This window comes from Orycteropus afer, unplaced genomic scaffold (genome assembly GCF_000298275.1).
Source record: "Orycteropus afer afer isolate SDZICR_OR568_19922 unplaced genomic scaffold, OryAfe1.0 scaffold00285, whole genome shotgun sequence".
Taxonomy (NCBI): Eukaryota; Metazoa; Chordata; class Mammalia; order Tubulidentata; family Orycteropodidae; genus Orycteropus; species Orycteropus afer.
The window spans coordinates 212,664-233,210 of record NW_006921872.1 but is presented as its reverse complement, the minus strand read 5'-3'; the positions used below and the strand labels follow the sequence as shown (position 1 = coordinate 233,210).

Sequence of the window (20,547 nt, the reverse complement as noted above, 5' to 3'; positions counted from 1 at the left end):
AGGTTAAGAGTTTTCTGTAGGTTTTCTTTTGTCATTGTTATCTAGGACCGAGAATGTCAGATGGAGCCTCCTCCCAGGACAAACTTTTCAGCCACTGCCAACCAGGTAAGACCCTAGAAGCCTGAAACCCATCACTGGTCCACACTGCAAGGATCCTGTCTTGTTCAGCAGAAAGAGAGGCCAGGCTGATCATGGACCCCTCTAGCATTCTGCCCTCCACACCATCTGCTATCCCACTCATTTTCCCAAGCATCTAGGCTCTGACCTAGGCACATCGACAGTATATCCCTAACCAGGCAAGGCTACACAAGCTGGGAACAGGTATGACTTCTAGGACTTTTTCTGAAACTGAGGGAGAGTATTTGTTTGCATGGACTCGCCATGTGGCTGACTCGGAGTATTAGCACTCTGACCCTACCCTTTCTGCATCCTGCAGTGTTACTGTAGACCCTCCTTTTTCCCCTTCCAGTCTTCTTGGATAGCCATGCTGATTTGGGCAGGATGTGGTACCAGGAGACCTAAGCTCAGACCCCAACTCTACTGCTCATATTGTAAGATTCTGAAAAAAACTATGTCACCCTTAAATAAGTTTCAGTTTCCTTCTCTGTCAAGTGAAGATGACAGTCTGCCTTGCAGAATGGTTAGAGGACTCTGAATGAAATAACAAATGTTAAGCACTTTGTGGTATAGAGTTTTGGCCTGTGGGTGAATTAAATGCAAGGTATGCCTATCTGGCCTCCAGGTGGCAGTGAGTGCCCAGCTCTGGGGAACACACAGTGTGATCTGGGGTATCTTCCTAGCCCCAGATCATTGCTGCTTCCTCTGCTACTATTCTTTTGGCTTCTTTTGCTGTCAGATTCAATTAGCAGAGATTCCCTTCTCTTTTGATGATCTCCTCCTTGCACTGAGGTGTGGTCAGTGCTGTAGACAGCCAGCCTGAGTCCTTATATTTATCTTATTTCCATAAGGGGAGGTTTTTTTTTAATGTCCTAATTCAGACATATAATCACTAACAAAATATGAGATAGCCTGATGTTTACCCATTTGTACTGCCTAGTGGAGGTTGCAGGCCAGAATGATGCTGATTTGCAGCTAGTACCCCAGCCCTCGGGCTGTAGAGGTGCCCTTAGACTTCCTTTATTTCCATCCCAGAGATGATGGTTAGCAGGAAAGGCAGACATTGAATACATAATTACAAGGGACCACGTAGAGGATGCTATGGAGGCATATGATAGAATTTAACATAGTTGATTCCTCAAGCCCAAAGGCTAAAGAGAAGCTGGATAGGTGAAAATTGTGCCTGGTGATAATCCTTCTCATCTTACCCTTGCCTAGTGGGAGATCTACGATGCCTATGTAGAGGAGCTCAAGAAGCAGGAAAAGACCAAAGAGAAGGAGAAGACAAAGACACCAGTGGCTAAAAAAATGGGGAAAATGGCCATGAGGAAGCTGACATCTATGGAGTCCCAGGTTTGGTGAGGGTTCCCATGGTTCTGTCACAGAGAAAGTCTGAGGGAGTCCCTGGGTTGACAGAAGTCTGCTTATTTGGGAGGGCTTCACAGACATTTAAAAAGGGAGTTTATGTTGAGGTATGGATTTTAAAAGTTATTTCCTTGTGGGTAGATGAGGAAGGCTCTAACTATCTCTGGCATCCCATACATCCCTCCAATTTGATATAGGTTTGAAGGCTAGCAGAGACTTGGGATTGTTAAGCTAAGGGGCAATAAAGGACATGAACCCTATTTAAAGGCCTAAGTGCCTCCCAGAAGAGCTAGGGACTCTTCCCACTGAAGTGGTATGTGAAAATAAGGCACTCCCTCCTTGGGGTGAGGGCTCATGAGATTTGGGATAATGAGATACTCTTTGACCTTCAGTCCTTTGGTTTACTTGTGTCAGTACTTTAAGTGAATCTTCAGGTCCAGAAGCCAGGATAGGGATGCTCATAGGCGCCATCAAGCCTAGGCCAATGTATGTAGCCAACATGGGCTGGGTTTACTATGAGCTATGTAGGAGTCACCAAAGGGTGGTTACTATAGAGATCATTATTAGAGGGCTCACTGTCTCACATCGGTATGGAGAACACCATGGTAGTTAACCGTGATGCATCATTTCAGGGAGGATCATCACAGAAAGATGTTAAAGAGGGCCAGAGACCTAGCATGGAGATCAGGATAGGGTGGGAGGGACTAGGTCCACAGGAAGCTGGGGGCTGGATTCAGAACCTTGGAGAGCTCCCACAGCAGCTCTTTGGGAAGTGGTCCTGTTCCACTCCAGTATATAAACTGTGGTCAGTGAAAAGAAGCTCTTCTTTTGTCTGAAGTATGCCCAAACCTGTTGTTGTCAAGTCAAGTCTGACTCATAGCGACCCTATAGAACAAAGTAGCACTGCTCCATAGGGTTTCCAAGGCTGTAATCTATACGAAGCAGGAAAAAGATGTGCAGTCTGCTCCTGTAGATACACAGCCTTGGAAACTCAGTTAGCAGCCAAGTACTTAACCACTGCACCATGTACCCACTTCCACTCAATTCCCTGTTCCATGATCTTGATAATTCCACATATCAGGGGAATTCTGAGGGTTCCCTGCCTTGGCTTAATAGAAACTATACCAATTCAGTTTCATTCAGTCACAGACCCAGCACCCAGTGCTCATGGCCCATGCTGGTTGCTTGAACCCTGAGTTTAAAGATGAACCCCTTCCCTGAAGATTTCCCTATCAAGACCCTTGTTTTTTTTCTGAATCATTCCCTAGAGACTAGGCTCATCAGAAGGGTCATTGGGCTTTGTCAGGATTCACATGAAAAGCCATTAGAAGTTTGGCTGTGGGCTCTGTTCTGGAACCATAGTTACAGAGATTCTAACTGTAGTCACTAAGACCTAGAGACAAGAAGACAAGTTCTTATGACTGAGGCTGAAAACTGACCTGGAATCTAAACTCCACCAGAGTTGGTGTCTAACACCTTCATGGAGAAGAGACCACCCTTCCATCACACATGGAGAAGGGACCACCCTTCCATCACACTGAAATCTTCTAGTTTGGCTGACATGGGAGGCTGTGATGCAGGAAGATCTGAGCCCTCTGGCCTGAGAAGCTGCAGTGAAGGCAGGACATTGGGAATATAACATACACACACCCCAGTTAGTGCCTTGGTGTCTAACCTCTTCCCAGAGGAATGCAGCTCGAAGGGGCGAATCCTAGTATTGAGCCAGGCTGCCTGTGGAATATAATGTAAGTGGCAGTCACCTTTACCTTTGCCTAGGCCCAGCTTATGAGAAGAGTGACACATCTTCCTTTAGGACCCGAGTCTGATTAGATGTCTATAAAACTCAAGTGTGTAGAAGGGAAGAAAACAGAATAACTTCATGATACCTTGTAGGAAAGTCTCCAATAGTGGACCTCAGATTTCTGTCTCATTGATAATTTGGATGAATACACAGAAGTGAATGCAAGCTTGTCTGACATGAAAGATTAGGACAGAAATGAGAGAAAGACTCAGAGACCACAAGTTCATTCTAAACCAATAGAGAGATGTGACTGCTCAAGAAGCATAATATCCAGAACAAGGGAGGAGACCATCCACCATACACTCTCCTGCTTGGAGCACATCTGGGACACTGAATCTCGCATAAGCAAGAAAGGACTGGCTTTCTGGGTGGAGCTAAGAACATGGGCCCTAGAATACACAGACCTGGGTGTCTATCCTGGCTTTGCCACTTATTGGGTGGGTGATCTTGGGCAAGTTTCTTAACTTCTCTGAAACCTCAGTGTCCTCATCCTAATGATACCTCCTTTGAACAATGGTTATGAGAATCTGATACAATATTTGGAGATCTCCTAGCACAGTATCTTCTTGATACCCATTAATAAGTGATGGCTATGGTTGTTATCTTTCACTGTTATTCATGGGCAGTGCCAGAGATTCAAGCCAGATTCAGAAGAGGATGTGGAACAAAGGATGTCATTACAAGATCAAATGGATCTTGGCTGAAAACAGAGAATACCAGAAAGAGGTTTACCTATGTTTTATTGACCATGAAAAGACATTCTACTGTGTGGATCATAACAAATTATGAATAGCATTATGAAGAATGGGAATTCCAAAGCAATTAATTGTACTTATGAGGAACCTGTACATAGATCAAGAGACAGTCATTTGAACAGAACAAGAAGATACTGTATGGTTTAAAATCAGGAAAAGTATGTGTCAGAGTTGTATCCTTTCACCATAATTAACTCAGTCTGCATGCTGAGCAAATAATCTGAGAAGCTGGACTATATGAAGAAGAACAATGTGGCATCAAGATTGGAGAAAGACTCATTAACAACCTGTGATATGCAGATGATACGATCTTGCTTGCTGAAAGTAAGAAGACTTGAGGCACTGAGTCAAAGACTACAGCCTTCAGTATGGATTATACCTCAACATAAAATAAAAATCCTTACAACTGGACTATTAAGAAGTATCATGATAAATGGAGAAAATATTAAAGTTGTCAAGGATTTAATTTTACTTGGATCCATGGTCAATGCCCATGGAAGCAGCAGTCAAGAAATCAAACAAGTCACATTAAGCAAATATGCTACAAAAGACCTCTTTAAAATGTTAAAGGGCAAAGATGCCACTTTGAAGATTAAGGTGCACTTGACCCAAGCCATTTTCTTCTCAGTAGTCTCATGTGAAAGCTGGACAGTAAATAAAGAAGACTGAAGAAGAATTGATGATGATTTGTGGTATTGGGGAAAAACACTGAAAAAATTCTGAACTGCCAGAAGAACTAACAGATCTCTCCTGGAAGAAGTACAGGCAGAATGCTCCTTGGAAGCAAGAATGGCCAGACTTTGTCTCACCTACTTTGGTCATGTTATCAGAAGGGACCAGTCCCTGGAGAAGAATATCCATGCTTGGTAAAGTAGAGTCAGCAAAAATGGGGAAGACCCTCAATGAGATGGATTGACACAGTGACTTCAACAGTGTGCTCAAGCATAACAACAATTGTAAGATTGGCACAGGACCAGGCAATGTTTTGTTAGGTTGTACATAGGGTCACTATAAGTCAGAAACTACTCAACAGTACCTAGCAACAACATTGTTGTTATTAATATGCCAGATGGCAACCTTGGACAAGTTACTTAACTTCTCTTAAGTCCTTATGATAAAGTGGGGATAGGTAATGACCCCTGCCTCATAGGGTTGTTGTAAGGATTAAATATAATAATATACCTGGTCTTTAAGCCAATGCCCAGTGGTGATGGTGTCAGAAGAAAGATACACACCGTGGAGGTAGAGGCCTGTAAAGTCACATCTGTGGAACCATCTTTTGAGGGTGGTTCAAACTGACTCCAAGTTTATCTTAGGAAGTCTTGAGGTCATAGTCCTCAGAGTTCATCTGATCACAACTACTTCCCTGACTTCCTGGCAATCTTGATCCCCCAAAGTTAAGCAGCATCTTCTGTGATCAGACAGTCTGGTAGCTGAAACCTTCCTCTCTAGAGAGGTAAGTGCTATCCTCTGGCTACAGAGAATATGTGCCTGGTGATAGCTTCTCTGATGTACAAGTGCCTTACTCTCTGAGTCAGCACTCCTTCAGGGGAACCCTGAAATAGGAATGTACGTCTGTGTGACTCCTCTCTTAACTACTAGAATTCTTGGGAGCCACAGGCCTGGCCCCTTGTTCCCTTCTGGATGGCTGCCCATTTACCTGGTTCACTCCTGCCACCTGCCCTAAACTCACTGGGTCTTTCTTGCCAGACCCAAGCTCTTTGCTTCTCTGTTAACTTTCCAAGTGGCTCACCTTATGTATTTATGGAATTTCACATAAATATGATCTCTTTTTTTTGTTGTTGTTGTTGTTCACAGTGAGTCATCTTTCCCTGACATGGAACTTTGTGTTCTCTCTTTGGTCTGGGCAGTGAGCAGGGCCCTGGATTAGGAATCTCCATTCAGACTTGTTCTTCTGGGTACATGCATGTCTTTCTCCCTTCTCTGAGCCTTTTTGTCTCCCTCAACCCTCAGCTCAATAAAGGGGTTGGACTAGAAGACCTCTGAGGTCTTTAATGGGAGAGTTCATCCCATTCCCTGAGTTGGCACAATCTCTCTGTCCCCACCAAAGAATCCTCCTTCCTACTCTTGTCTGATCTCTCCTTCAGATACTCATCCTGGGTTCTGTAGGAGGCTCTTTCTTATGCTCAAAGATATGCCTTCTCCTGAAACACCCCCAGAACAAAAGAGCATGAAGCAGGTTGTATCCAGGGCCAGCTTTGGCAATGCAGATTCCTTGTGCCAGTTGTGAGGTATAGGTTCCAACAAGGTGGTGATGAGGTGAGCATGGAGAGATACCTTTACAGAGCTATCTAGGATGGGCAGTGTCAGAGGGGTATTGCTCAACCAGTTGCAAGTCTGGGCTGTGCCTCAGAACATATGACCTTGCCAAGAGCTGGCTTATGAGGATCTCAGGCTTCTGTATTCCCCACAGAGTGATGACATCACTAAAGTGACCCAAGCTGCTAAAATCGTGGAGCGGATGGTCAACCAGAATACATATGATGACATTGCTCAAGGTAAGATATGAAGTACTAGGAACCACAATTACTGTATTTTTTAAAACAATTCCTCATAAAAGATTGGTATTTGAGTGCCCCACGATAGGTTCTATAGGTAAAAGGGAAGAAAAATTAACCCCTCCCTCTTCAGGATGTCACTAGGGAGATAAGACTTGTGTGAGTCAACCATGAACAATGGCATTAAAAAAAACAAGGTGTAGTGATGACATCGTAGAGTGGTTCAGCAAAACACACCTACACATTTGTGATCCAGTGTGATCCTCCCAACAGTCCTGGGAGGCAGGCAGAGCAGAGATTATTACTCCTATTTTATACATGAGGAAGGTAAAGCCAAGGCCACCTGGCGAGTGAATTGCAGAGAAGTCCCAAATCTAGATCTTGAGTTTCCTAACCCTGTCTCCATCCTCTACTCTGTGTATCTTGTGGAAGATATTCATACTAGAATGTACCAGATAGACAGAAAATGCTTTGGAGATGTCCTCAAGAAGGGAAATGAGGCGTAAGTGGGAACAGCAGTAAAAATCAAGTCAGGGAAGTCTGAGCTAGATACTGAAGGATAAGCAATGTTTGAGTGAGTGGGAGAAGAGCAGAGGGAGGATGTCCTGGGCAGAGGACAGCATGAACAGTGACTTGGTAGTGGAAGTGACAGGAATGGACTCTTGGGACTCAATGACCCAAACAAGAACTTTTTGGGGAAGTGGTGAGTGCAGGCTAGAGAAGTAGTTGTAGTCAACTTAAGAAGGGCCTTGAATGCCATGTGGAGAATCTGAACTTTCTCTGAAGAGAGTTCAGAGACACTGAAGTCTTCCAGATAGGGACACAGCCTAGTGAGAGCAGGGCTGGAGGAAGATGTGACTGGGCAGAATGCAGGGATAGAGACGGAGGTGAGGTTCAGATGTGAGGTAGAGTGGACCTTACCATACCTCACCCAGCCTGAATCATAGGGGATGGAGAAAAAAGAAGCAGTTATAATAGCTAAAAACAAGTGCCAGCATTCACTGGGAATTTCCTAGGTGCCAGGCATCATGTGATGCAATTTACATGTATTATTTTGTTTCATCCTCACAGCCACACAGGATACTGTTCACAGTGGTATTCACATTATTATTTCCATTTTATAGATTAGAAACAGGCTGGGATGTTGCCACTTGTTCAGAATCACAGCTAGTGTAAATTATGAAATCAGGACTAGAACACAGGCCCCTTGGATCCATAGCCTAAGCACTTCAGCCCTATGGCTAACTATACAGACACCAAGTTGGAAGAGACATTTCAAATAAACACACTCAATAAGTCTATCCTGGTGATTAATTAGTGATGAAGAAAGAGAATGATTCAGAAACACTTAAGTCCTGGGGGCCTGGGAAATTCTGGTGTCTTTGATAGAACCAGGGAAACGGAATCCTTCCCATGGCATGAACAGCGCATTCCCAAGTGGCTTGTATTTCCCTAAGAGGTTGTGCATTTATTTGGAGCAGCTGCCTTCCCAGAGTTGGCAGCCCCTTGCTGCTGGCTGTTCTCCTTAGCTGACAGTCTAAGGCTCTTCTTGGTGACTTGATGCTCATTGCTCACCCATGGGACATAGAAACCAGGGCTGCCAAGACCAGCAGCCGAAACAACTCCCCTTGTTATCATTCAGGCTGGAAAACGACCTTGAGTGCTTTTCAAAGCTGTCAAAGTACACAGCAGCTGTGAATGAATTTGTCACTCACACAGCTTGGCTTCCTAAAACCCAGCCTCTGCAACCAGCCCACCAAAAGCCTGCAAACTGATTAATATCCATGGAGAAATTGGCCTTGGTGAACCATTTTCATTTATAAGAACATACAGTCACATAAAAATGCATTGACCTTTGATTTTTTAATTGCAAACTCTTTCCCTTTGGGAAAGTGTAACTATGAAGGAAAAGTGAAAATAGAGAAGTGTAACCAATTAATCTCCTCTCTGAAATGAAGTATTTTCAAACATAGCCCCACCTTGGGGATCTCTGATGTTATCAAAGCTCATGCCTCTCTGACCACTCAAATCTTTTTTATTCTGAGATGTTTTTGAGGTTGAATGTATCCCCCAACTTGAAAGTGTGAGGCATCGAAGAGAGGCTGAAACTGTGGCTGGGCATGTCATTGATCATGCTAGATAAGAATATTTTACTTCTGTTGATTTATTTAATTCCATTCTTTGAACGGTCACTGGGTGTCCACTTTGTTGCTGGGCCTGTGCTAGGTACTGGGGACACAAAGATGAATATGACATGCTTATTGCTCTCCAGGAACTCTCTGGTGGGGAAGACAGGTGAAGGGATAAATAGAAACAACACAGTATGACAGGCATTTTGGTAGAGAGAGTCAGGGATGGAACAGAGGAGGAAGAAATGAACTCTATTCAACAATAAAGTACAGGCCTCATAGAGTAGGAGGCATTTGTTCTGGATTTGAAGTGAGAAGGAGTTTGCCAGGATGATGGGGGTGAAGGACATTTTAGATATGAAACAACATGTAAAAATACACAGAAGCAAACAGACAACATGACTCACTGACACTATTTGATACAGAAGGTCCATGGGTAGCTGGCTGGAGATGATGTGGGAGTAGTGGCCAGGAGTCTTGGTTTGGCCAGAGAGCTCAGACATTCTTCCCTGTGTGACAGGAGCCATTGAGGGGGTTTTAGTGGGGTTGGAGGAGTGTGGTGATTTATATATTTTCATAAGATCACTTGGTAGCTCTGTGAAATATGAACTGGAGGAGGAGGAGTAACTAAAGGTATGGAGACCTGTTAGAAGGATTGTAATAATCCAGGTAGGTTTGGTAAAAAGTGAATGGATTCAAACGATAATTAGAAAAGAAATATGAGAGATGATGGAAAGAGATCAGTTAATGATGACCCACCCGGATTTCTGTTTAGACAAGAGGAAGGTTGGAGTGTCTACCTAAGTTAGAGAAAACAGGAAGCAGAGACATTTTAGGGCTGGAGATGAAGATGAGTTCAGAGAGCCCATGGGGGATCGAGACGACTTCACTACAGCGGGGCTTGCTGGTGGATATGAAGACAGATTGAATATTAGGGATTTAGGAGGCAGAATGGACAGAGCTGTTAATCAGCCCCTGGCAGCTGAGCCTTGAAATTTGGCTGCTTCAGTCTGGCCTTTCTGAAGTGCTGGGGAAACTCATGGGACAAAGGCTGCAAATCTGGAATTTTATCCATGCTGATGCAGCTGCTTTATTGTAACTTACTCCCAACAACAATGACGGCAGTAAGGATAGTTACTAATATATAAAAAAACAAACTCACTGCCATCGAGTTGGATCCAACTCATAGTGACCCCCTCTTGGGTTTCCGAGGCGGCATCACTACAGAAGTAGATTGCCCAGTCTTCCTTCTGAGGAGTGGCTGATGGGTTTGAACCTCCAGCCTTCTGATTAGCAGTCAAATGCCTTAGGCACTATGCCATCAGAGCTCCTTACTGATATATATAGTTCTCTAATACGGAGATTATTAGAGAACTGTATATTAGAGAACTATGTATTAGTATGGGAGCTCTGGTAGCATAGTGGCTAAGACACTTGCCTGCTCACCAGAAGGCTGGTGGTTCAAACCCACCAGCCACTCCTCGGAAGGAAGGTTGGGCAATCCTACTTCTGTAGTGATACTGCCTTGGAAACCCAAGGAGGGGTCGCTATGAGTCAGGGCTGACTCGATGGCACATAACAACAACAACAACATGTATTAGTATATAACTATATATTAGTAACTATCCTTACTGCTGAGAGGCAGGATCTCTGGTGGCATAGGCACTTGTCTACTAACTGGAAGGTCAGCAGGCCAAACCCACCAACTGCTCTGTGGAAGGAGGACGGGATGACCTACTTCCATAAAGATTTACAGCCTCAAGAACCCGTGGGTTGGAAACAACTAGATGACAGTGAATTTTTTAATATAGAGAGCTAACTATTTGCTAGGCACTTTTCTAAACACTACACATATTAACTCAGTTAATTCTCAAACACAGTCCTTTGAGATAGGTACTGTTATTATTTCCTGCTCAGAGACACAAGAGGTTAATTGTTTTCTCCAAGGAGATGCAGCCAGTAAGTGGGGGATCTGGGTTTGCCATAAAGTGGCAGTTCCAGGGCTGACTGCCTGTGTGTGTGTGTGTGTGTGTGTGTAAGATTTTAAGTACTATGAAGATGCTGCTGATGAATACCGAGACCAGGAGGGTACGCTGCTGCCCCTCTGGAAATTCCAAAATGACAAAGCCAAGCGCCTAGCCGTCACCGCCCTCTCCTGGTGAGTATAGGCATTGCAGCAAACCCACAACCCCGGAGTGCTGGGGCATGCCAAGCCCTGAGGAGGGCACTTCAACTGCACATAACCACCTTGAGGGTGACACATGGCAGTAAGGAGAAGGTGGGACTGGGAATCTCAGAGGCTGTGAGATCATCCCACATCTCATAGCTGGTGAAGTCCTAAGCCAGGCAGTAGTAGATGCCTGCAGGGTAGTTAGGCAAGTGTTAATGGGAAGGCTTCTATCCATGGGAGGGCTATGCCCATTTCCCAAGCCAAAGGGTTCATACTTCTTTTGCAGGAATCCAAAGTACAAAGATCTGTTTGCAGTGGGACATGGCTCCTGTAAGTGACCTGGCTATTTATTCATTTTTTCGTTCAGCCGGCAAATACTAAGTACCTATTCAGTGTAGAGTTCTTTTCCAGGTGTGAGAGATACAAAGATGACTAAGATATGTCATTTCCCTCAGGAGGTTTAGAGTCTAATGGGGAAGATGGAGAAACATACCAGCAATTAGTCCTGAGTAAAGGAGCACACCAAGCTGAGTATGCCAAGCTGAGCCTTGGAGTTGTGCTCGTGAAGAAAGAGGAGGAGAACTCTTCTGGCAAAGGGACCAGCTAATGTAAAAGTCTGGAGGCATGAGAGAGATGGCAGGAAGTGGAGCTAATGAGAAGGGCAGGATAGGCTCCTCACCTCGCCAAAGGATTTTGTAATCTATTCCAAGACACTCAAATCTTCTCTTAAGGACAAGAGGGAAACCATTGAGAGAATTCAAGAAGGGCAGGGATATGACCCATGCAGGGAAGGGAGTGCAGGGCTGGAGGCTGGGAGACCAGTTAGGAGACTGGGCAGACATCTCAAAGAGAGAGGGCAGAATTGAACACTGGTGGTGGAGGGAGGATGGATAAGTGGATTTGAGAAGCCTCAAGAGCAGACTAGAGCTCTGGTGGTGTAGTAAATAAGGCATTTGGCTGCTAACCAGAAAGTCAGCAGTTCAAACCCACCAGCTGCTCTGTGGAAAGAAGATGGGGTGATCTACTATGAGTTGGAATCAACCTGATGGCAGTGAGTTTGGTTTGGTTTGGTTTACCAATAGACTGGACCAGACCTGGGGAGGGACAGGATGTGGGCCCTGAGAGAGGGTAGAGTTGGAGGCTTCCCACCCTGCCTCCTCATCAACCCTGCCTTCCCAGCTGGGACCCCTGGGGCACGCGGGGGTGGAGGGGAGTGCTTGATGTTCAACTTGGCCTCTGAGCCCTGGAGGACCACAGTTGTCTAGGGTGTTCCCACCCCTACTAGTTAAGCACCTCTGGCAGAGAGAGGCGCACTATGATAACTGTCCCAAGTAATTTGCTTTCCTTTCATGTTCCTTGGTCCCAGAAGCCCCTACCTCTCTGCTGGCTTGGCCATTCTCCTTTCCTAACAGGAGAGGGCCCCACACTTCATGTTAGCTGCAGTTCCTCAATGATGGTGGCTTGTTCTCTGACTGGGAGGACTTGCTTCTGCAAACAGAAAACCCTTTCCATTTTCTGAGCTGCTGCTGGCTGGCAGGCAGACAAACTCCTGGTCTCTGCCCCTTAGACCGTCTGTCCGCCTATTCTTTGACCAGGGTGGGGGAATGGGGGTGGGGACCAGGAGGAGTTGGTGTTTGTCATTCTTCTCAGGAGGAGGCTTTGGAGCTGCTCCCCGTCAGGTCCGTTGTCTGGGCCGCCTTTAAGGATGCCCTAAATGCCTGCTTTTTGTCCCCACTCTTGAGGGTGGGCTGCTGCCAAGTGGGAAGCACCCTCCCCCTCTGGCAGGGAACTAGCACATCCTTCCCCCTTTGCTGCAGCTACTGGGCCTGGAACAGAGCCTGGGGGTTGGGCAGGCCCTTCCAGGAGTGGGTGTGGACTCCCTGTGAGGCCGCTCTCAGCCTAGGCTCTCTGCCCAGGACTGGGGGAGGTCCCCAGCAGGTGGGGGCAGGGAACTGCTTCAGCTCCAGCCCCATCCTCCTCTACCCAGGGCCAGCAGCAGTGTCAGCTGGTCAGGAGCAAATAGAAGCTGCCCATATTCAGGCAACATTAGTAGGGAGCAATGGAGAAAAATAGCCCATCCCCCAGGAGCAGATGACCTGACAAGCCCAGCAGCCTGCTTCTGTCAGGCACCTGCCCAGGAAGGGTCTTGCTGTCATTCTTTGGTCCTTTTAACCATATCTACACGCCTGTAGTGCCCACAGCTGCAGACCCTCTGGCTGGAGGATCACTTCTCAGTAGTACAATCTGGGGCCAGAAGCCCCTCTGAGCCTTGGTTTCCTCATTGGTGACAAAGAGAAGCTGACACCTGCCAGGCCTCCATCCCAGAACTGTTATGAGTCCCACTTAAGAGAAAAGATAGAAGAGTGCCCTGTGAACTGCAAGAACCATCTCCCACAGAGTTCAGTCATTACTGCTTTGTCATTAGCTCCCTTAGCTTTGCAGTACCTTCAGGGGGCCTGAGCAGAGAAGGGGATAGAGAGGAATTAGATGAGGCCCCTACCCACTCTCTGAGAGAGAAGGCCAGGGCTGGCAGCTTCAGTGGTGAAGGTATCTGCAGTTGCTGTCACTGGCATGAAGTTGCTGACCAGCTCTCAGATGGACATCTATTTTCCAGAGCCTTGCATATCGTAGCACCACCCTGCAGAGACTTGAGCAGAGGTAGGGTGAGCTGGTACTCATGAAGGCTCCTGCCTGCACTCCTGTGGTCGACTCTGGGAGTCCTGAGTTCTTGAGTGCCTAGGGACCCACGTGCTTCCATGAAAAGAAGAAGGCAAAGCTGAGGCAGGCAGAGGGCACCCTAGTTCCTGGGTGGGGTCTTGTGAGGAGCAGCTGGCCTCACCAGCATCCATCACACTATCTTGGGAAGCTCCCAGATACCAATCTCATTATCAGATTTGGCCTCATGGGGACATCACTGGAGTGAGAATTTGGGTTTGTAGAGCTCAGCCTGGACCTAGTAAACCTCCTTTTGCCTGGACTTCCCAGCTGTTTGTACCATGACCCAGCCAAATAAGACTTTGGCAGGAATAGACATGTACTCTAGGAAAGACTGGGGCCAATACCTCACTGTGGGAACAGGGCAGGTTGGCTGAGGTCAGGCCAAGAGCAAGCAAGTGGGAAAAAAGGAGTGAAAGCACAGCATAGAAGCATTCATATTTGCTTCCCCTCAATGGATGCTGGGTACCAGGTGGTACGGCTGTCAGGCTGCTTAGAGGATAGAGACTTGGATACCCCCTAAAGCCAGGCTCCCAGAGAAAGGAGAAAGAAGCTGTCCAGGTGAAAGCAGATAAAGGAACTTTGGAGGGCAAAGGGAGCTATTCCAGTAAGAGATGGCTCTTGGGGCAGAGCAGGGACTTGGAACTGCTGGGATGCAATTATGTCAGCCTGCTGTACTGAAAGGGTCCTTTCCAGCCCATTAACCAGTTCATAGCAGGGAAATGGGCTTCTCACGGTCTGTCAAGCAAGGATGGAGGAACATTCTGGATATACTGTGTGGTCTTGACTAGCTGTCACACAGGGGGTTAGGGCAGGAAGCTTCCCAGTGGGTCACATCTTGGAAGGACAGGAAAGCCAGCTATCCCACAGTCCAACCTCTCTCTGAGAGCAGCACCTTCCAAAGTGACCAAAGTCAGGCCCTGAGTCTCAGCACTAAACACTTTCCCACTCTGTCCCACCGCATCCTTAGCATGTCCCTTAGCTGGCCCAGGCCAGAGATACATTTGTAGGGATTTAAATCTTTCCTGATCTTTTATTTGTCAGCTTCACTAATTAAGCAGTGTTAATTTCATTTACTGAGAATGGAAATTCATCCACCTCATTTATTTCTGTTCATCCTCCACACACAAAATCCATCACTCTTCAGCTGCAGGCTGTGTAAAATTTACAGGACTAATTATGTTGTCAGGTCTCTTTGTAAATACAGTCCATAAAGGCCACTGTGCTTGCCGGGTTGTAGTGCAAGGGCATTCTCGTTGTTAGTTTAATTACTGGTTAGTTATTTAGGTTCTCAAATGTTTGCCTCATTTTCCCTAAATCAAATTAAATGTCCTGCTGGATGTATTCTGTCTCCAAGGCCTTGCTCTTACTTTCCACCCTGTTTAAATATGCCTTCTAATAGAATGTGAGTGCTTGGAACAGCCCAGCTGCCTGAGAGGCTTAGCCCTGCCTGGGAGCGTTAGCCCAGTCTGGCACTTTCAAGCATGGCCTCTGGGCTATGCTTGAAATTTGGAAACCTCTACAACTGATGCCCTTCCTTAGTGTTGCCTTGGGCTAGTTTCTTGCCTTTGGAGCCTTTGAAAATCTTAACACAAGGGGCATTTCTTTCTCTGGAGTCTAAGGTGACAGGGCTGAAGTATGAGAATCTCAGGGATGTTTCATTATTGTTAATGGAAGAGCTGAGGGTCACTGACTCCATCCCCCTAACTTCTAGAGGAACTGCTTCCAAATTGTCCTGGGAAAAATACTGTCTGTAGGGGCCTCTCCCTCTGATCCTTACAACTAGAGTTTATCTTCCCTGAATGTCTACTATATTACTTTTTTATGGCTGCTGTAACAAATTACCACACACATAATTGCTTAAAACAACACAAATTTATTATCTTACAGTTCCGGAGATCAGAAGTCCAAAATGGGTTTCACTGAGCTAAAATCAAAACCAAAAACCAAACTCTGCCTTTGAGTCAATTCTGACTCATAGCAACCCCCATTGGGTTTCCAAGGCAGTAAATCTTTATGGAAGAAGACTGCCTCATCTTTCTTCTGTGGAGCAGCTGCTGGGTTCAAACCACCAACCTTTTGGTTAGCAGCCAAATGCTTTAATCACTACACCACCAAAGGTCCTTGAGCTAAAATCAAGGGATTGGCAAAGTTGCATTCCTTCTGGAGGTTGGCTGTAGGGGAGAATCTATTTTCTTATCTTTTCCAGTTTCTGGAGGCCACCTGCATTCTGTGGCTTGTGGCCCCATTCCAGCCAGCAATCATATCACTGTGACCATATGCTTGTCACCATATCTCTTTCTCCTGCCTCCCTCTTCCCCTTATAAGGACCTGTGATTGGATTAGGCCCACGTAGATAATCCAGGATAATCTCACATCTCAAGGTCTTTAATTTAATCACATCTGCAGAGTCTCTTTTGCCAGCCTTTAGTCTGATGCCCCAACACACCCTCTGCCTGCCTTGCTCTCCCTGAACCTTGAGCAGAAGCCCTGGCAGTGTTCTTCCAGCAGCCAGAACTCTCAGGAGTATCCTTCCTCCACAATCTAAACCTGTTGCCTGCTGGGCAGGAGCGGGGTTGCTGGGGATGAAGCCCCCACTTATGGCTGGCAGTTAAGAAGACATCAATCTGGAGAAAAAAAAAAAGACACCAATCAATCCATGATCTTCATGTGATTCTGCTGGGGAAAGCTGAGGTCATTGGAGATATTCAGCCACTCCTCCCAGCTATTCCCCTTGCCTGAGACCTCATGACCTTCTGAGAACTGCTAAATCAGGTTCTACCAGGAGTATCACTGAAGGATTGAGTCAGGCCCTAGAGATTATCTGGCAGAGCAGGATTAGCAGAAGGCAGCCCTACTGCCAGAAAGAACAAGCCTACCAGTCCACAACAGGCCATACCTACTCCATTCTCTGGTGACAGCCAAGACCTGCTCACAGTCACTGGTAATAATGAGATGTGGATGGAGCATCCACAGGAGAGAGTTCTCTGGTGACTAGATAATCTGGAAGGCTTCCTGGAGGAGTGGTCCCTCAAGGTCTAGTAGACTAGGCAGAGTATGGGAGGGAAATACACTGCAGTTTAAGGAAGCAAAGTGGCAAAAGCACAATGGGGTAGGGGAACTAAGACCAGGCCAGCAGATTGGATGGGATACCTGAGACCTCATAGTAGCTGAGCTGCCCTGACCTCTCCCTCCAAGAAGTAGACCAGATTGTCCCTGATCCCAGCCCAGTCACTGAGTTTCTCACGAATAAGAGTCAGCTTGAGAAGTAAGACAGAGAGAACAATTCAGTGAAACTAGTTAAGTTGGGGATATTATCCTGTCCCTCTATTCATGGGTTCTATACCACAGGACTGGCCACTTTGTCAGGGGCCAAGGCCCTGCAGCTGTCAGGAGGCAGTCTTGGAGGCAGGAGGGTTAGGAGGGCTTTCATCTTGGCCAAAAGGCTACTGTAACATAGGGCTCCAAAGACGGGGGTTGCTCTAGCACCTTCCACCTCTCCAACTCCAACTCTTCTAAACTTGGAGAAGGGACTGGGAGGACAGAAAAGTGGCAACAGAAGTAGACTAGAGGGCTGGGACTGTGTTCTGTTCAGTTACTGATGGGTCCCAAATGTGCAGAGAAAGAAAGAAAGCGGGAGAGGCACCCAGGACAAGAGGCCGGGCAGGGAGGAGGACCTGTGCTGAATATTCACTGTTGATCACTCAAAACTGTGCCCAGGCCAGAAGAATGGCACAGTGGGTCTGTGGAAGCCTGGCTAACTGCCCTTGGACTTCTGGATTCTAGGAGTATGCCTAGAGCTAGGGCTCAGGCTGTGACTGAAGGCTGAAGCTAGAGGGTATGGGATGATGCCCACAGGTGGTTAGCTTGAAACTCATTATAGACCACTCCCTTTTAGCCAAGTTTAATCCCATCCTTGTGTGTGTATCAAGTGGGTTGAGGGGAAAAGGGAGCATATGGGCATTATCTAGGCATCTACATAATATCACAATCTGCCTCTGGGCTGGGCATCTGAGCCTCTGCAGGGTACTATCCCATCCCAGGCCCACAATACACATACATTCTGCACTCAGCAAATCTTTGAGCATCTCCCTTTCCTCTACCCCAAGGAGCACAGGAGAATGACTATCCATCCCTCAGGTAAGCCTGGTCACCTTTACGGTTGTTAGATGCCCATGAACTCTGAGAAGTGCTAGGCCATGTCTCCTGATTCTGTTTCACAGACAGGAAAGCTGAAGCTTAGAGAGGAAACCCAAGCTTTCTCACAGAGATAGAGGAGGGCAGGGTGATGGCCATCTGGTGGGGAGGGGCAAGGGGCTTCCCCAGCATGGCAATGGATTCTGCAACCAAAACAGCCCATCTTCCCTGGGGGCAGATGACTTCATGAAGCAGAGCCGGGGCATGCTGCTACTCTACAGCTTGAAGAACCCCAGCTTCCCTGAATACATCTTCAGCAGTGAGAGCGGTATCATGTGTCTTGACATGCACGTGGACCATCCCTACCTGGTGGTGGTAGGCCACTACGACGGCAACGTGGCCATTTACAACCTCAAGAAGCCCCACTCCCAGCCCTCCTTCCGCAGCTCTGCCAAGTCCGGCAAGCACACGGACCCTGTGTGGCAGGTCAGCCTCAAACCAGGACAGGGAAGCGAGGATGGGAATAGTGTGTGCCTCTACTGTGGGAGCCACAGAGGAAAGACTTTAGGGAGAAGGCCACAGGCAATGGCATGGGGATGGCAGGTACCAGCTTAGGCATCAAGGAGCTGGGAGTTAGAAGGGACAGAAAAAGGCAGAAGATAACAATCAGGAGGTAAAAGGGTCTCTAGTGAGAGTTGGAGTCTGCTGCCCCAGAGCTCCTATCAGGGGGCCCCATCTGTCTGCTATCTCTTAGATGGAGGAATAGTGACTCAGAAGCCATGGCCGAATACCTCCAGGACCTGACAGGACCCAGGTGAATTTGTCAAGGGCTCCAGTTCCTCACCTCCCCACAGGGGCTCTGCTCAGCCCTCTGAGCAGCCCAAACTCAATTTGAGGAAACTCTTAGACAGCGTAGGTGCTGCTGATCATCTTCCTTCACTCAGGGTGGGCCTGTAGACCTGGTCATTTTCAGCAGGCAGTTGGATGTATGAGCCTGGAGCGTGAAGGAAAGCCAGGCTGGTGAATGTGATGACAAAGTCTGGGTCCTTAAAGGGATTGTGTCAGTGGCATTTGTGGGAGATCAAAGGTTGTTTTGGACCTCAAATGGCAGGCTGGGGCAAAAGGACTTGGTTCTGTTGGCAGCAGGGAGCCATGGAAGATTTTGGAGGCAAGGAGAGACCTGTCCTAACAGAGCTGGGTTCCTGTCCCATAGCCCAGGCTACTTCCCCAAGGAACCCACATGGATAACCCAGCTCTGTTCTGGCCTCACTGTGACACCTTAGTTAGCAACACCGATGTGCATGTGTAATGTGTGGTTCTAAGGAAGGAAGCAGGAAGAACTTGTGAGCAGAGACAACTCAAGCAGGTCTGCTCTAATCAAAGCAGAAAGAGAAGGAATCAGTTAAGCAGGCTCCATCCCCTCCCTAACCACCTGGTCCCTGGGCATTAATTCATTCTCCCAACCTCTCTTACTATCCCCTTATGCCTGCCCATCCCCCAGGGCACGTGTGTGACTCATACACACATACACACTTGGAATATACATACCACCCCTCATCGGGCATCAGGCAGCTAAGTGGGATGTGAAATACAATTTCCACGCATGCTGGCTCATTAAACATTTCCCTTTGCAGCTCCCTAGCGCCTCTTACAGCCTGGCCTTTGACACTCCTTGTCCCCAGAGGCATATCTAGAGTATGGCAGGTATGCCACATGCCCTGGGTGCCACTTGAGGTGGGGCGCCAGTGAGCAGTTTCCATCGCCAGCTGTGAGAGATCATTCAGCAATTTAAAACTAATTGCCATAGGCGCTATTTTCTGTTGATACACCACTGCCTTCCCCTCCTCCCTTTAAAGGGACCACCTTTACACAGAAGGGGAAGTTGTCTCACCATCAGAGCTGACTCTCACTTGTGGCTCTTGGGGGGTGGGTTTCCTAGGCCCCCCAGTGACAGCTCAAAAGAGCAGCTGCCCAGACAGGCCCAGGCAGTACTCAGCAGCCCTCCTGCAGCTCTGATCAGCCAGGCCTGGGGATGGTTGGGGAGGGGCAGCCCTTTCCTTCCCTGGACAGCCATGGTGACAGCTGCGGTTACAGGCAGCAGTGCTGGGCTCCCGGCCTCCCTCACTGGGCCTCTGCTTGTGACAGGGAGGGGACAATGGTCCCAGCATGGGAGGTCTGGAGGGAGTTGGAGGACAGAAAGCTCTGGGTACCCAGCCCCACCCTTGCTCTCCAGGACACAGCTTGGCCAGGCCTCCACATCTGGCAACAGAAACTTGAGCCTCAAGCATGTCATCTTCATAAGACAACAGCTCTGTCTCCAAAACACTTCCCCATATGTTCCCTTACAGCCCTGAGAAGATGGGTGGGGCAGGATTATTAACTCCGATTTGCACATGGAGAAATTCAGTTCAAATCTAGGATTTGGGAGCAAGATTCTGGGAGCGGGAGCCAGTGGCAAAGTGAAGGTAGGAACATAGGAGAGACTTCCTAGAGCCAGGCCAAGCCTGGAAAAGGTGGGCAGGGGAGGGGGACCTATTCCTTCCCACCAAGTAAGCAGGAAAAAAGCCCCTGAAGAAGCACAGCCTTAGCACCTAGAAGCCTGTTGTTGTTGTTGTTGTTATGTGCCATCGAGTCAGACCTAACTCATAGCAACCCCTCCTTGGGTTTCCGAGGCCGTATCACTACGGAAGTAGATTGCCCCATCTTCCTTCAGAGGAGTGACTGGTGGGTTTGAACCACCAGCCTTCTGGTTAGCAGTCAAGTGCCTTAGGCACTACACTACCAGAGCTCCCACCTAGAAGCCTAGGATGAAGATAATCATGCAGATATTATAGCAGAT

At 47.4% G+C, this 20,547-nt stretch overlaps 1 protein-coding gene across 1 annotated transcript in view; it reads left to right on the top strand.

The window, feature by feature from the left end:
- Positions 1-20,547, top strand: part of DNAI1 (dynein axonemal intermediate chain 1) — a 64,810-nt gene that overhangs the window by 34,069 nt on the left and 10,194 nt on the right. Inside the window, exons 8-13 of the mRNA XM_007950658.2 lie at positions 46-105; positions 1,336-1,470; positions 6,473-6,557; positions 10,727-10,844; positions 11,143-11,186; positions 17,947-18,194. Coding sequence (XP_007948849.1) covers positions 46-105; positions 1,336-1,470; positions 6,473-6,557; positions 10,727-10,844; positions 11,143-11,186; positions 17,947-18,194 — 690 coding nt within the window. The remainder of the gene's footprint in view (positions 1-45; positions 106-1,335; positions 1,471-6,472; positions 6,558-10,726; positions 10,845-11,142; positions 11,187-17,946; positions 18,195-20,547) is intronic.